We start from the raw sequence: 15453 nt of genomic DNA on the forward strand, positions 1-15453 counted from the left end.
TGAAACAAGATATTCAAGAATTTATTAGAAAATGTCGCGAGTGCCAATTAAAAAAATTAACGCGCGTCAAAACCAAGCAACCAATGATTATTACGGATACCCCTGGTACAGCTTTCGACAAAGTTTCATTAGATATAGTAGGACCATTTCCTATCACAAATAACGGAAATAAATATATTTTAACCATGCAAGATTTATTAACAAAGTACTCTATAGCAGTACCATTAAAAGAAGCCACTTCATTAACGATAGCCGACGCTTTTACAAAAGAATTTATTTGCATTTATGGAACTCCCAAAGCTATCCTTACCGATCAAGGTACCAATTTTCTATCAACTTTAATACGCATCCTAACTAAAAAATTTAATATTCAACATTTTAAAACCACTGCTTACCATCCTCAATCAAATGGATCTATAGAACAATCACATCACGTACTAGTAGAATATTTAAAAACACAAATTGATAAAGAAGATAATTGGGATGAATACATTAAACTCGCCATGTTCTCCTACAATACAAGCGTCCACGAAGTTACAAAGTTTTCACCATACGAACTAATATTCGGACGACTAGCCAGATTGCCATCCGCGTATCAACCTATCGAAGAACCTCTAGAACCTACTTATCAAGAATACATAAACACTTTGTTCAACAAATTATATGATATCCGCGAAGAAGCGCGACAAAATCTTATTAGAGCCAAAGAAAGAAGCAAATACTATTATGATCAACGTGTAAATTCTCGACAGTTTAAAATAGGAGATTATGTTTTCTTACTAAAGGAACCGAAGAAAGGAAAATTTTCAGCACATTACGTAGGACCCTACGAAATAATAGAGATCCTACCTTCCAACAACGCCAAAATCCTAATCGACCATAAACCGCGGATTGTCCATATCGATAAGTTAAAATTAGCACATATAGAACCAGGTTGAAAAACAGTATTTCTAATTTTGGGTTTCAGATGTGTTGGCATCGCCAACCAGTCCATCCAGGACAAACTACAAGCTCCCCACTACATCAGATATTCGCCTTCGCAAGCTGCGTAAAGGTATACGGATATCGTAACGTAGTCACTAATTCTGCACGTTGCACGAATTGTTATTCAAATCTCGATCTAGCCGCACGTTCCTTTTACCAAACACGGTATACTCACGCCGTTGTGATTGGATTAGGTTATCCTGAACCACAGTGTTCTGTATGTTCCGAGCTCCTAACAATTTCCAAACCAATACGAAGTTGTATAATTTGCACTAATTATTTAATGAGCATAAATCAAGAATTACCCTTTTAACCACCTCTAGTTGTTTAAACTTTAAGAAAAATGTCTTCCAACAATCCATGCGATCACAACGCAACAGCTTCTAACACGTACTACGAACACCCTAATATTGTTGAACTCCACACTCTGTTACAGAGATTTCCTTTAATACAGAAAATATTACTATTTTTTCCTAATATACATAGAGCTAGATGCTATAAAAGCACAGTTTACGATAATTATTGCCAAATTTGTCGCATCACGCGAAGAACTCGATCGGTACCTAAAAACATTTATAATTATCACGTTTTAGTTTGCGAAACCGCACCTCCTATTCCATGTCTCAACTGTCGCTATGCTTGTTACAAAATTGAACCCATAACTAATTGTGAAGAATGTTTCTTTACCTATATTTAATACGTAGTAAACGTGTGGAAACGCAACGATACCATTAGATACTGGGACGGAAAATTACCCACCATTAATCATTACCAGCCTACATTATAAAACAATACGCTAATAATTATTATTGTTTTACTAGATGTGAGGACGAATGACCACGCGTCATACAAATATATATATATATCCAAGATTATTCATGTATAATAATATATGTATTCCTAATTGCAGGTTCGCTATCAGCTCGGACGCCTATAAGATTATTAAAATCTCAACGCTAAAATTACAGGTATATTTTAGTAATACGATATATGTAAAATTCTCATTTCAGAAAACCATCCTAGCTAAACAGGTTGTTCAGCATAGAACCCTGTACATTATTCAAAACTTTATTCTTACTATTTCTAGCCATTATTTTTCATCTTTGTATGAGGTATGCTTTACTTAAGTACATTTCATAAAAAACTCCTGATATTGCATGAGACTCATATCCACGCAATATTCTAGCTAATACGATACACCTTATATTATTACTGATTATCGTTAACTCGCTCACTGATAATAACTCCGTTCCTCGCAAGAGTTATCTATCAATATAGTATTCAACCATTATAAATAGCCTCGCGAAAACCTTAACGTACTGAAAAATATAATATATTATACGCTCATACTTGCATTAACTCGGAGAAAACGACTCCAGCTTCACCAGTGAACGAGCTAATTATATTTCACCCAATAGCAACCTTTCGAATAATCTTTACGAATCCTACAAAAGACATGGGCAGAAAAACCTGCAACCGCGCAATTGATATACATAGATATAAGACGCAAAATTAGTTTATAACATATATACCCGTGCGTTAGCATGCACTCGTACACGTATGTATGATTGCACGCACACATATATATATATGTCCATGTGCGAGTCTAAAACAAACATAAAATAATAAAATAACGACGGTAAAATCATGTATATTATACTATTCAATTATTAAAAGATTTATCACACACCGTTATCGCATCCAATGCAAGGACTGCTTCCGCACGTACACATATATATATATATACCCATAAACATATGTGTGTATGCGTGCACACATACATATTAAATAACTTATATAAAATTATTTCATTCAGTAAATTAGTCCGATTGTGCGTTACAGCTTGTCATGATGTTAGGAATTATTCTAATACTCTCCGTTAAAACTTCATTCGCCCTGATTGGATTTGATTGTGGTGGACAGCACCTCAACATCACCGCCGTTTCTCTCTTAGATGTAGGAGAATGCAATCTCCATCATCAGACTCCAAACTCTACGGAGACCTATATACAATTATTACAACTTTCTGAATATAATTATGCAGAGGTTATACAGTGCAAATTAGAAATATCTCGCACGATATATCACTGTGGCATGCATTCGCACATCTCGGTCGTCTTTAACGGAAAAGCGGATTACGTCCAAGAAACCGGATATTCGCAATGCTTGCGAATGTTTCAAGATGGCACCACATCCCTGGGACCCGCTCACTTAATCAGTGGACTTAAAATCAATCAAACTTCTTATCACAGCCTTACGTTGGCTGGCGAATTAAAGACCGATGGAACATGTAAGGGTACGCAATACTCTGACCCTTACGGTACATGGAACAACGTAATCGTTCAAGCAGTTGCTAAAATCTCACTCAAATCATCTTACGTGCCAGTACAACTCGAACATGGAAAAATCAAGTTAAGGTCAGGAACAATCTGTACACTGGCCGATAGCTTCTGTTTGGATTCTGACGACGGCTACACCTTTTGGAAACCAGTACCTATAAAATCATGCAACTTCAATCAATACGACGTTCTATACAAAGGACTAGCGACCAAAATAGCAGGCGATAATTCCCCCATCGTCTACAGTCTCACTACGCAAGACATCACGTTCGCCTTAACAAAAACCAAAGAGCAGCCATTATGCGGATACACCCTGCTTCGCACGGAACATCCGAAATTATTTATTTTGGAAACAAAGCAAGGCCAAACTTTTGCCAACAAAGGTACAATTCCTGTGGATAACCTCGATATATTCACTTACATGAATTCCAAGTTTGTGTATGTCGAAAAACATATCCGACATCAGATGACATCTTTGTATCGTAATGTCATTTAACAAAAATGTGAACTGGAAAGACAAGTAATAACCAACGCCTTGTCCTTTGCAACTTTCTTGCCTGATGAATTCGCGTATAGTCTAATGAAATCGCCGAGATACATGGCCGTCACCACTGGAGAAGCTGTCCAGATCATAAAATGCATCCCTGTAGAAGTCACCGTACGTCCAACCAAAGAATGTTATAACGAGTTACCCGTAACCGTTAGAAACGCTTCTTACTTTCTCACGCCCAAATCAAGAATCGTCACAAAAATCGGAAACGAGCGAGAATGTTCTCAAGAATTACCAACGTTATACCGAATAGAGGACACTTGGGTACAATTCACACCAAAAGCACAAGTAAGACAGTTATCACCTCAACAACTACGACCCATGGCATCTCTTACCTGGAGTTAAAGGGGTTAGGCCACTGTAGAAATTTCAAAAAATCGTTTTTTTTTTTTTGCTTAAATGATGCTTTAAGATCTTAGAAATAAGAAAAAAAAGGTTTTATAACAGAAACAAATTCCTAAGTGTCATTTTTGGAAGTTCAAAGCATCTTACCTTTCGGTAAGATTTGAAGCGTTTGCGAAGGGATCCTTCTGAGAATAATAAACGGATTAGTTACGCACAGTTCAGCTTGAGTAAGATTTTCTTAGGTTCCTAGTGAACGTGTAGATGGCATTAGTAATATAATAGAGCAAATGTGTTAGTATAGGGTCAGTACAGCCGTTGGAACGATACAGTGTACACGACATTTTTATCTCTCTTACATTTTCGGATACAAAATCTGTATATCGATTATACGCTTGATAAAATTAATGATTGCTGGTACAATGAGTGGAAGAGTACCACAGAGTCGTAAAAGTACGAGAGGTAGTAAGAGCTATGAGAATAGATCGAAGATATCAGGCAAAAGACCGTTGAATCGATTTGAAATGGAGGCTCCGCCTCCAGAGAGCGTCGGTACTTCTGCTAAGAAACTGAGGAGATCTGAAGAGTCATATAACAAAATTAAAGTGAATGAAACTTTTGGCTACCGTTTACTAAATTTTATTGCGGTTTTTACTGCACTTTCGGAATCTGTTGTGTGTAAAACGTGCCATTCTAAAGTGACATTTAGCGAAAGCAGCAAACGAGGCTTGGTATTCAAAATCGTTCTTTCTTGTGAGAACTGCGACGACATTTTCATTCCGAATTGTCCTTTTATTGATAATGCATTTGAAATAAATCGTAGAATGATTTTTGCTATGCGATTATTGGGTATTGGTCTTCATGGAATAGAAAAGTTTTGCGCCTTCATGGATCTTCCTCGACCAATTTTTCATTCATTTTACGATAAACTCACGCGCACAATTTTACACGCAACTGAAACAGTTGCTAAAAAAAGTATGCTTATGGCAGCTCAAGAAGAAAAGGCTTTGTCTCTAGAAAAAGGTCAAACAGATGGTTTAACAGTGTCAGGCGATGGATCGTGGAGAAAACGTGGCTTTTCATCACTGTTCGGATTGGTAACATTAATTGGATGGTTCTCTGGAAAAATAATTGACATTGTTGTGAAGTCTAAGTATTGTAAAACTTGTGAGTTTTGGGAAAAAAAGTTGACAGTACAGAATACGAAGAATGGAAAACATCACACGCCAACGAATGTCAAGCGAATCACGAGGGATCAGCCGGCAAAATGGAAGTCGACGCAGTCATAGAAATGTTCCAACGCTCAGAACAATTGCATCAGGTGAAATACGTAAATTACATTGGAGATGGAGATTCCAAAACTTTTAAGGGTCTTTTGGAATCACAACAAGTAGAAAATTCATCAGTAAAGAAAAAGGAATGTATTGATCATGTTCAAAAACGAATGGGTACTCGCCTTCGCAAGTTGAAGAATGCCATGAAAGGACTTGGAGGAAAAGGCAAATTGACTGCTAAACTTATAGATGAATTGTCTGTTTATTTCGGATTAGCTATCCGTCGTAATCATAATTCAATTGAAAATATGAGGCGAGAGATCTGGGCGACCCTTTATCATAAATTATCCACAGACGAAAAGCCACAGCACGATAAATGCCCGCCCGGTAAAGATTCGTGGTGCAAGTGGCAACTGGCGAAAGCCACTAATAAATTAGCTGAATTTAAGCATAAGCCAGCTCTTCCTCAAATGGTTTTTGATGCTATTAAGCCAATCTATGAAGAATTAAGTAGTGACGATCTTCTTAAACGTTGTTTAGGTGGCTACACCCAAAACAGTAACGAAAGTTACAACGCTTTGATTTGGTCAATGGCTCCAAAATCAGTTTCCAGCGGCAAAATTATTATCGATACAGCAAGTAATATTGCTGTTTGTACATACAATGATGGATATTCCAACCTTATGAAGATTATGGGAGAATTAAGCATAACAATTGGACCGAACTGCTACAATTATTGCCTCGAGACTGACGCGCGACGCATCAAACTTTCGGAGCGCTCGTTGACAGATGCTGCAAAAGAGGCTCGATCATCACTAAAATCGACCAAGAAGGACCAGGAGGAGAAGAACATTAATGAGGAAGGTCAATTATATGGTGCAGGCATCGCAGATTAAAGGTAAACGAAAAATTTCTATTGCTGATTGTTACATAAAACTTTAAACGCGTTTTTCTCGAAATCACTTTTTTCAAACTGGGCGACCTCATAACTCCCACAAATCTTGACCGATTTACTTCAAATTTAAACTGTAGCTTCTAAGATACATTTGTCAGCGAACTACGTACGGATTTTACGTTTCGTTGTAAACTTTTTTTTTTACAAACAATTTTGTGCAAAATTTTTCGTCAAAAAATGAAACTTTTTCTTCAAACTTGTGTCATTTTTACAAAAACAATTATTTTTTAATTTCCGTACGTAGTTCGCTAGCTAATGATATAAAGAATTAAAAAAATTTGGTTTTTTGTTCTAGAGCAAAAATTGGAGCAGCTAGTAGGTCGCCCGTAAGGCACTGTCCGAAACGAGTGGTCATCGTTGCAGAGCTCTGTCACCGCCATTTTGTAAAAAAAAAATGCAAAAAAATTTTTTTTATATATTTCGAAGTATGTAAGATTAAATACTTAAAAAGGATTTTCTATCACTGTTTTTGTTTTATAGTAAAAAATTATCAAAAATAGGCCTTTTTTGGGCGCTCTACAGTGGCCTAACCCCTTAACACCCGGACCACTAGCTGTTAGTGGAATCTATACGCAGCAAGACATAGAAAAATTGAGAGATCACATTATGTTTCCCGCAGAGAAACCGGCACTACTCAACGCCGTCGCCCGTGGGCTCATCGGACATCCAGTTAACACCGACTCCGTCTCGTTATACAAACTACTAGACGAAGAATCGCTCAACAAAATCGTAGACAACACCGCAGCAAAAATATGGAAAGGATTCATGAGTTTTGGATCAGCCACGGCCGGTGTCGTTGGAGTATTTATGATCGTTCGTATTGCTAAATTGGCAATTGACACCATCATCCATGGATACGCACTACATACCGTATATGGATGTAGTCTACATCTAATAGGAGCATTATGGGACTCTCTAACTAATCTCTTGCTTCACCTCAGCCGCAAGAATATGAACAAAAAGGAAGAAAAGAACAAATTCCCAGAAGACGCCACATCTCTCGCCACCATCTCAGACACACCCCCTGCACTGCCAAAAGAACCGCCAGCGATAAGTCAGCCACAACTTCAAGGTTATAACACCAGACGACCTGGAGAAATAGAATCCACAAATATCACTATCCCTCGAACGTATAACGACTTACAACAGCATCTCTGTAATCTAGAACAAAACCCTAGGTCAACGTCGGGTTTTATTCTCAAATAGGAGGGGAGGTGTAACGTCCAGACAAATTTCAAAGTCTCAATCTTTTTCAAAATTTTATTCTTTAACATATTAGTCATAACAATCTCTAACCTACATGAAAGACCGGTATTAACAAATATTTAATCTTACATATAATTACTTATAAGTTAAAACATGTCTTCTCACAAATGACAACGGGAGTAGCAACCCACTTTTAAATAATATTTTTATCATAAAAAGGCATAATTAACAAGGGTGCTTTGCTCCGGATCATTCGTTAGGAAACATAAAAGTTAGAGAATAAGCGCGCCTAAATCAGACAACGAATGTATGTTCTAACCCCTGAAACACCGTACGCATTGCATGCTACTAATGCCCCTGTATACGCTACACCATTTATACTTGCGAGCCCCTAGGCACCGTACACATTGTATGTCCATAACCCCTAATTATACTATACCCGTCAGTATGCTCCAACCCCTGAGCGTCTTGCACACTTCATACAGCCACGAACATGCTAGAACTATTCTTTAGGCGATGCTTTACTGACCAGCATATAACACAAACGAATCCCTCAATACCGATCACCGACGTTAAAGACGGAACTACTAACTTACCTACCCAAGATAAGATCAACCAATGGTAAAACAGAGACTTGTTCCATCAACTACAGATAAAACTTGCCCACTAATGATAAAGTAGAGAACTACCTTACCGATCGACGACGTTATAAAAATTGACATTACCGACCAATGATAAAACAGGAACTTGACTTACCAACTACAGATGATTAAGTAAAAAACTACCTTACCGACTAACGACAAATATGAAGACTAACATTACCAGCCAATAAGCATACCTATGGCAAATATATTATTAACCTTAAAATTCTTATTTATAAATTAGGAGACAAAAATCATATGCAATATGCGTAATAACATTACATTCGTCATACAATCGAAAGTATTATAGCTATGCAATGTAGATGTGCAAACTGAGTATTAAACTCAGTCAGGGACAGTTTAGAAATTCATTCCTGACATAAACTCTCTATCAATTTACATATAGCTATGCAATGTAAATGTAAATTGATAAGTTTTAACTGTCCAATGCATTTTATTTCAAATCGCAAATTCTAAGGGATAATACCTAAATATCGCTTATAAAGTAGTATACTATAATGATGAGATAATTAGGTATAAAACATTATTATGTGAACTCGGCTTTTACTCTCAAGAAACATCTAAAAGATTCTAGAAGGTTCTAGAAAGACGGTTGAGAACCGTTACATTCCAGAAGCATGATGCAATGCATGATGCAACGCTGAAACACGTTGCAACCTGCAAGGCCCGTTGCAAGCCGCATAGCGATGAGTCACCAAAGAAGCACCGCTATTGCTACTAAGAATACGATAAGGAAAGTCGGAGCGGCGGCGATGAGTCATCAAAGGAACGCCACTATCGCTACTAAGAAACCATCTCTCCGGGACTTAACCGTCGCAATCTCTACCAGGAACAGATTGTCTCCGGTACTTCCCCGGCATACCTCTCTTGCCATTGGCTAAGCCGCATCGCCCGATGGGAGGAGCGAGCCACATTTTACGGTATATAAACCCTGCGCCCGGCACGGAACGGCAGTGATTTCGTCGCAGTGGTTCCAGTCAACAACAATCCAGCACTCAACCAGCAAATACTACGGGGACCTGAAGACAACGAGACATAGCCGCCATTTTGGTGAGACATAGCCGCCATTTCGGACCGAGGTACCGAGGCTCCTCAGATCTTCAGACTCAGAGGGAAGAACACAGTAGCAAAGTGTACCATAGCAAGGCACATTAGACATTGTCTAACCTTGTGAGTATTTAAGCCAGTTCACTTATCCCTAAATAGTAAAGCGCGACGGACACTCATTATATTTAATCATTATATTTAATTATTCAATACTGACTCAATTCCACATTACATTCCGAACTCTGAATTTTGAATATAGATATAAGCCATATATTACTCTGCATTCTCGATATTATTTCAATTTACGATTTGCATCTGCACACGTCTGCGTTACAATCGTCGATCTATTCAATATTTTATCCAATACTATTCAATACTATTTAACCAATATCGCATACTTATTCAATCTATTATAATAAATATACTTATGTATTTTATTGTATTACTGCTTACTTATATATGTATGTAACCCTGTATCCTACCACATATTAGCGAATTGAATGCCGCTAATTCCTCTGTACACATTAGAAACTATATCCTGTCACAAGGTACATTCGCAAGTCATCTCTGAGGTGCACGTTTAGTAAAGTGAACGTCGCATTAGCCTATTAAGACAAGGACCAGAGAACCCGGCCTAGCCGGATGAACACCTATCTCTCTATCTCTTTTACGCTTTTATTACCTTGCATTTTCCAATAGTTGCGAATACTTTACCACACCAACTGACAGTGATTTTGCATATTGATATTCGATTCATTTGACAAGTGTACACTACCTTATCCTATTTACTACTAATAGAAATATACCCTGTCATAAGGTAAATTCGTTACTACGATTCTGAGGTGCACGTTTAGTAAAGTGAACGTATGCATTCGCCTTTAAGGACCAGAATTCACACGGGTAACCGTGTATTTCTTTAACCTTCCCTGCTTACTCTCTCTCTGCTCTATAATCCAAACGAATTACTTTACCAAACCGAATGACAGAGGTCTTGATAATTACTAAGAATTATTACTTCGATGTTTAAGACATTAATCTTTGATGCTTGAAAGTACAAGTATTAATATTCTTGATATAAATATTAATACACGTATCCAGAATCCTTACATATTGAAATTAAACTCATTTTGACCAGTATATCCCACCTCACCCTGTTTAATACATTAGAATAATATCCTGTCAGAAGGTACATTCGCAAGTCATCTCTGAGGTGCACGTTTAGTAAAGTGAACGTCGCATTAGCCTACTAAGACAAGGACCAGAGAACCCGGCCTAGCCGGATGAACACCTATCTCTCTATCCCTTTTATGCTTTTTACACCTTGCATTTTCAAATAGTTGCGAATACTTTACCACACCGACTGACAGTGATCTTGACGAATCATTGAGAATTTATTTATTTCAAAGTCTAAAATATAATTATCGACATATCGAGTATTAATATTCAGAATATTGATATTAATACTCCTATTCAAATCCTTACCTTCTCCCTGCATCACTATCTCTCTCTTCTTTTAATGCAAATTATTATAATCATTATTTCAGTGTTTAAAACATTAACCTTCGATGTTTGAAGGTACAAATATTAATATTCTTTACGTTACCAACTAATGATAAAATAGAAATCCACTTTACCACTGGGAGACACTTTTGCCAACTAATGATAAAATAGAAATCCACCTTACCACTTAGAGATACTTTTACCGACTAATGATAAAATAGAAATCCACTTTACCACTTAGAGATACTTTACTTACAGCCGGTAACATACAAAACTTCATTCTCAGCCTTGATAGATATCAATACTCTTTTTCAAATCCTTTTCTTTCTTTACTCACATTATTACTAATCCTTTTCTTTTTTTTATACGGGTTTATTATAACAATCACTGACATAAAGTTAATTCATTAACAGGTGAAGGACAGTCTCACATAGATTAACCTTTCATCTCCGTTCGCTTTCATTAGCAAGTAAATCACGCTGCAAACGTGAGTCATACTCAATTACTTTTGATTAATTAATTCTCCCAGTTCCATAAAACATATTATTCATATAAATTTATTTAACCGTTAGATGGTCTCTCCCTTCCGAAGGAAGAATCAAATTGATCGTGACGAACAACGTCTCCATAGACTACGCGAACGTAGAACGAGAAGAGTCTTAAACTTACATGTCCAAATCTTTCCTACGCGAGTAATCGTTCGACCCTCTTCTCCCGACGTTTATTCACCTATACGTAACCTTCCACCTTATATCGATTATTCTCGTCCGCAATTTCCGGATTCGTCGCATTCAGAACCAAATACGTTCGGAACAGACTCAACTAATCATTTCTTTTCCGATCCCGAATATTATATCCCAGATCAAAGCCAACAAATTGTACCGTCTGAATACGATCCGTTCTTACAATTTAATCACGAACAAAACTTTAATATTCTTGACGAGGATACCGTGAATCTCACATCCGACGGCACTCGTAATTTCATCTCAGAAGTAGCTCAGGACGACTTTATTTCTTTTATTACTTACCTCATTCAGCCTAACAATTCTGAACAGGAGCTTAGCAATATTGTAACTCAATTTCAAGCCCCCCACGAATCACGTCAGGACCAATAAACTTTATATCGACGTAAAGGTTTTATAAATGAATAAATGACATTATACTTGTAAAATATCTTTATTTATCGACCCGACCCGTCAGCTTCCTTCTCTGTCCGATACTCTCAATCGAATCTCAAGCTCTCGGCTTCCCTGGGTATAGCCGGCCTAGCAGGTTGCCCATAAAACAAATAGAGAGCAGCTTCTTAAACGTCCACCAAGGTAGACGCGAGAGAAGACCGTCTTGCGCAGAAGGTAGTTTATCGCTAGATGAATTATTGGACGTAACACCGGTCATTCACACGCGCCCACCGTTGCCTTAATTGCTGACGGACTTTTACAAGAAACAACATTTATGATAGATACGGGGGCCGCCCCTAATCTCATTAAAATTCGAAATCTGCATCCCGAGGTTAAAATTCGTCAAGATGACACGTTATACCTTAGCGGTATAACAAACGAGAAGATAAAAACACTCGGGTCCGCCGAAATCGTGTACATGGGTTATCCCCTCTATCTCCACGCGGTACCAAATAATTTCCCAATCCTTCAAGAAGGGATCCTAGGATCCGACTTCCTCCAAGATGCTAGCAGCATTAATCTCAAGGAAGTCAGTGTACTGGCGAAATATTCAAATTCCTTTCTCGCAGCGCGAAACTATAGTAGTACCTGCTCGATCGCGCTCAACGTTCTACGTCAATGTACAAAAGTCCGACGTCGCAGTAGGATACGTCCCGCGTCTTAGCGTCTGCGAAAACGTATTCCTCGGAGAAGCGATAGTCACTAATCACGGTGGAAGGGCATACCTCCACGCAATCAATGCTAGCGATACAGACCGCGAGTTAGTGGTCCCTACGATAGATCTCCAGGAAATAGAACAAATCTCTAGCGGAAGCGAATTCGATGCAACCTTAGGGTCATCAAACCAAATCCTTTCTATTTCCTCAGCCACAGAGTTATCCTCTGTTGAACAGAAATCAACTATCCGGGACCTCCTTCGTCTCAACCATTTGAACAAAGAAGAAACTAACCATGTAACTAACCTAATAGAAACATACAGCGACTTGTTTCACCTGCCAAACGAGAAGCTAGGGTAACAGGGTTACTATCTCACAAAATCACGACAGTCGACGACCAACCTATACATACCAAACAATATCGTTTCCCTCCAATCCACAAGGAAGAAATCGACAAGCAAATAAAAGAATTACTAATCAACGATGTAATTAAACATTCGGAATCACCGTACAATTCACCCTTGTGGATAGTACCTAAGAAACCCGATTCGAAGGGAAACAAGCGTTGGAGAATGGTCGTAGACTATCGAGCACTAAATGAAAAGACGATAGGCGACGCGTATCCCTTGCCGAACATAACAGAAATTCTCGATCAGCTAGGCAGCGCAAAATACTTTAGTGTATTTGACCTCGCGTCCGGATTCCACCAAATACCGATGCACGAGTCGCACGCGCAAAAAACTGCATTCTCGACACCGCATGGACATTACGAGTTCAAGCGAATGCCGTTCGGCTTAAAAAACGCCCCAGCGACGTTCCAACGACTCATGGATCAGGTCCTATGCGGACTACAAGGAATCGAACTTTTCGTTTACCTCGATGATATCGTACTGTACGCGAGCTCACTCCGGGAGCACGAAATCAAGTTCAATAAACTAGCCGAGAGATTACGCAAGGCTAACTTGAAGCTCCAACCAGACAAATGCGAATTTCTGCACAAGGAAGTCGGATATTTGGGCCATATAATTAGCAGCGATGGGGTAAAACCAGACCCATCTAAAGTAATCGCGGTAAAAGAATTCCCCAGGCCCTGCAACGCGAAAAATATTAAACAATTCCTTGGCCTCGCTGGATACTATCGTAGATTTATCCCAGATTTTTCTAAAATTGCACGGTCTCTTACAGACTTGCTAAAGAAAGACAAAGCATTTGTTTGGGAAAACGACCAAGAAAAGAGTTTTACGAAACTCCGCGACGCATTATGCTCTAAGCCCATTCTCCAATTCCCCGATTTCACGCGACCTTTCGTCGTCACAACAGACGCTTCCGGTTACGCTATCGGAGGAGTCTTGAGCCAGGGGGAAATCGGCAAAGACCTACCCATTACTTATACATCTCGTCTTTTGAATAGCGCAGAAAAAAATTATTCGACAATCGAAAAGGAACTACTAGCTATCGTCTACTGCGTCAATTACTTCCGTCCTTATATATATGGACGAAAGTTTACACTAGTTACGGATCATAGACCGCTGGTGTGGATGCATTCCGTAACGGACCCCACCTCACGGCTCATCCGATGGCGCCTAAAACTTGCGGAATACGAATATAGCGTAGTATATAAGCCGGGAAAAATTAACGATAACGCCGATGCACTTTCCCGAAACCCAATCCAACCTGCGTCCAATCCACCTCCTAAACGTGATAAAGCAAATCCTACCTCTTGAACAAACTCGAGAACTCTCCAGTTCCGAGGAATCGCTATTTAACTCAAAAAGAAGGCGATCCGTCGAAACGCCGCAACAAATCGGAAAATCGTCGCAGCAAACGGAAAGCGACGATACAGACGACCCACCAAACACGCGATCTTCTAACAAAACCGATATTAACAACGACGATATTAACAATGACGAAACCGGCGAAATAAGCGAGACTGAGAGCGACAACAGTTCCGATTCTAGCGACGACACCCCTATTTTCGATAATATAAATGATCGATTCGTGCAAAGAACTAAAATCGGACCGCAAGTTATATCGATCCCAGATAATTTCGTCACGCGTAAGGATAACCTAGTCGTTTTTGTCACACAACAAGGCATACCGATCGACCTTGGAGCTCGCATGCTCCAAGAGAACAAATCTTTGCCCATGATTAGAGGAGCAGCTCTAGCCAGGGCAAAGGTAAACCGCGACGGAAATCGCCAAATTATATCGTTAGTCGTCAAAGAACGCGAATCGGGAATTACCGAAAAAGAGATACTAAAAGAATCATTACAATCGCTGTTGGATGTCGTCAGAGAATTGGAACTGTTTTCTATCTCATTAGCCAGAGGCGATATCGACAACGTCCCCTGGAACGCGGTACACTCTTTACTAACGCGCATTCTAAGCGAAATTAATGTAAAAATATTCATTTGTAATAACGAAATATCTATTCCCCAAAAAGCCGAGAGAGAAAACATTATCGCCGAAAATCATAATTCAGCGATCGGTGGCCATAAAGGCATTACAAAAACATACCAACGTATAAAGAAACGCTACCAATGGAACGGTATGAAAAACGACATTTCAAATTTTTATAAAAAACTTCGCCCTTGCCAATTGAAAAAATTAGTCCGCGTAAAGACCAGACAACCCATGGTTCTAACGGACACTCCTGGCACAGCCTTCGATAAAACTATCGATGGACATTATGGGACCGTTACCCGTCACACAGACTAATAACAAATTATACTTACCATACAAGATCTTTTAACAAAATAT

The 15453-nt window shown here is 38.8% G+C and overlaps 2 protein-coding genes across 2 annotated transcripts; both read left to right on the forward strand.

Moving 5' to 3' along the window:
• Positions 1–3888: 3888 nt before the first annotated feature.
• Positions 3889–7650, forward strand: LOC146720431 (uncharacterized). The gene is made up of 2 exons (XM_085488420.1): positions 3889–4217; positions 6978–7650. Exons 1-2 carry the CDS (start codon positions 3904–3906, stop codon positions 7648–7650), a joined length of 987 nt encoding a protein of 328 aa, XP_085344546.1. The 5' UTR covers positions 3889–3903.
• LOC146720432 (uncharacterized) lies at positions 5394–6820 on the forward strand. The gene is made up of 2 exons (XM_085488419.1): positions 5394–6387; positions 6740–6820. The coding sequence occupies exon 1, from the start codon at positions 5483–5485 to the stop codon at positions 6383–6385; it is 903 nt and encodes a 300-aa protein (XP_085344545.1). The 5' UTR covers positions 5394–5482; the 3' UTR covers positions 6386–6387; positions 6740–6820.
• Positions 7651–15453: the final 7803 nt, after the last annotated feature.

Source organism: Nylanderia fulva, unplaced genomic scaffold, assembly GCF_048542155.1.
Source record: "Nylanderia fulva isolate GAGA-0341 unplaced genomic scaffold, ASM4854215v1 Scaffold696, whole genome shotgun sequence".
In the NCBI taxonomy this organism is placed as follows: Eukaryota; Metazoa; Arthropoda; class Insecta; order Hymenoptera; family Formicidae; genus Nylanderia; species Nylanderia fulva.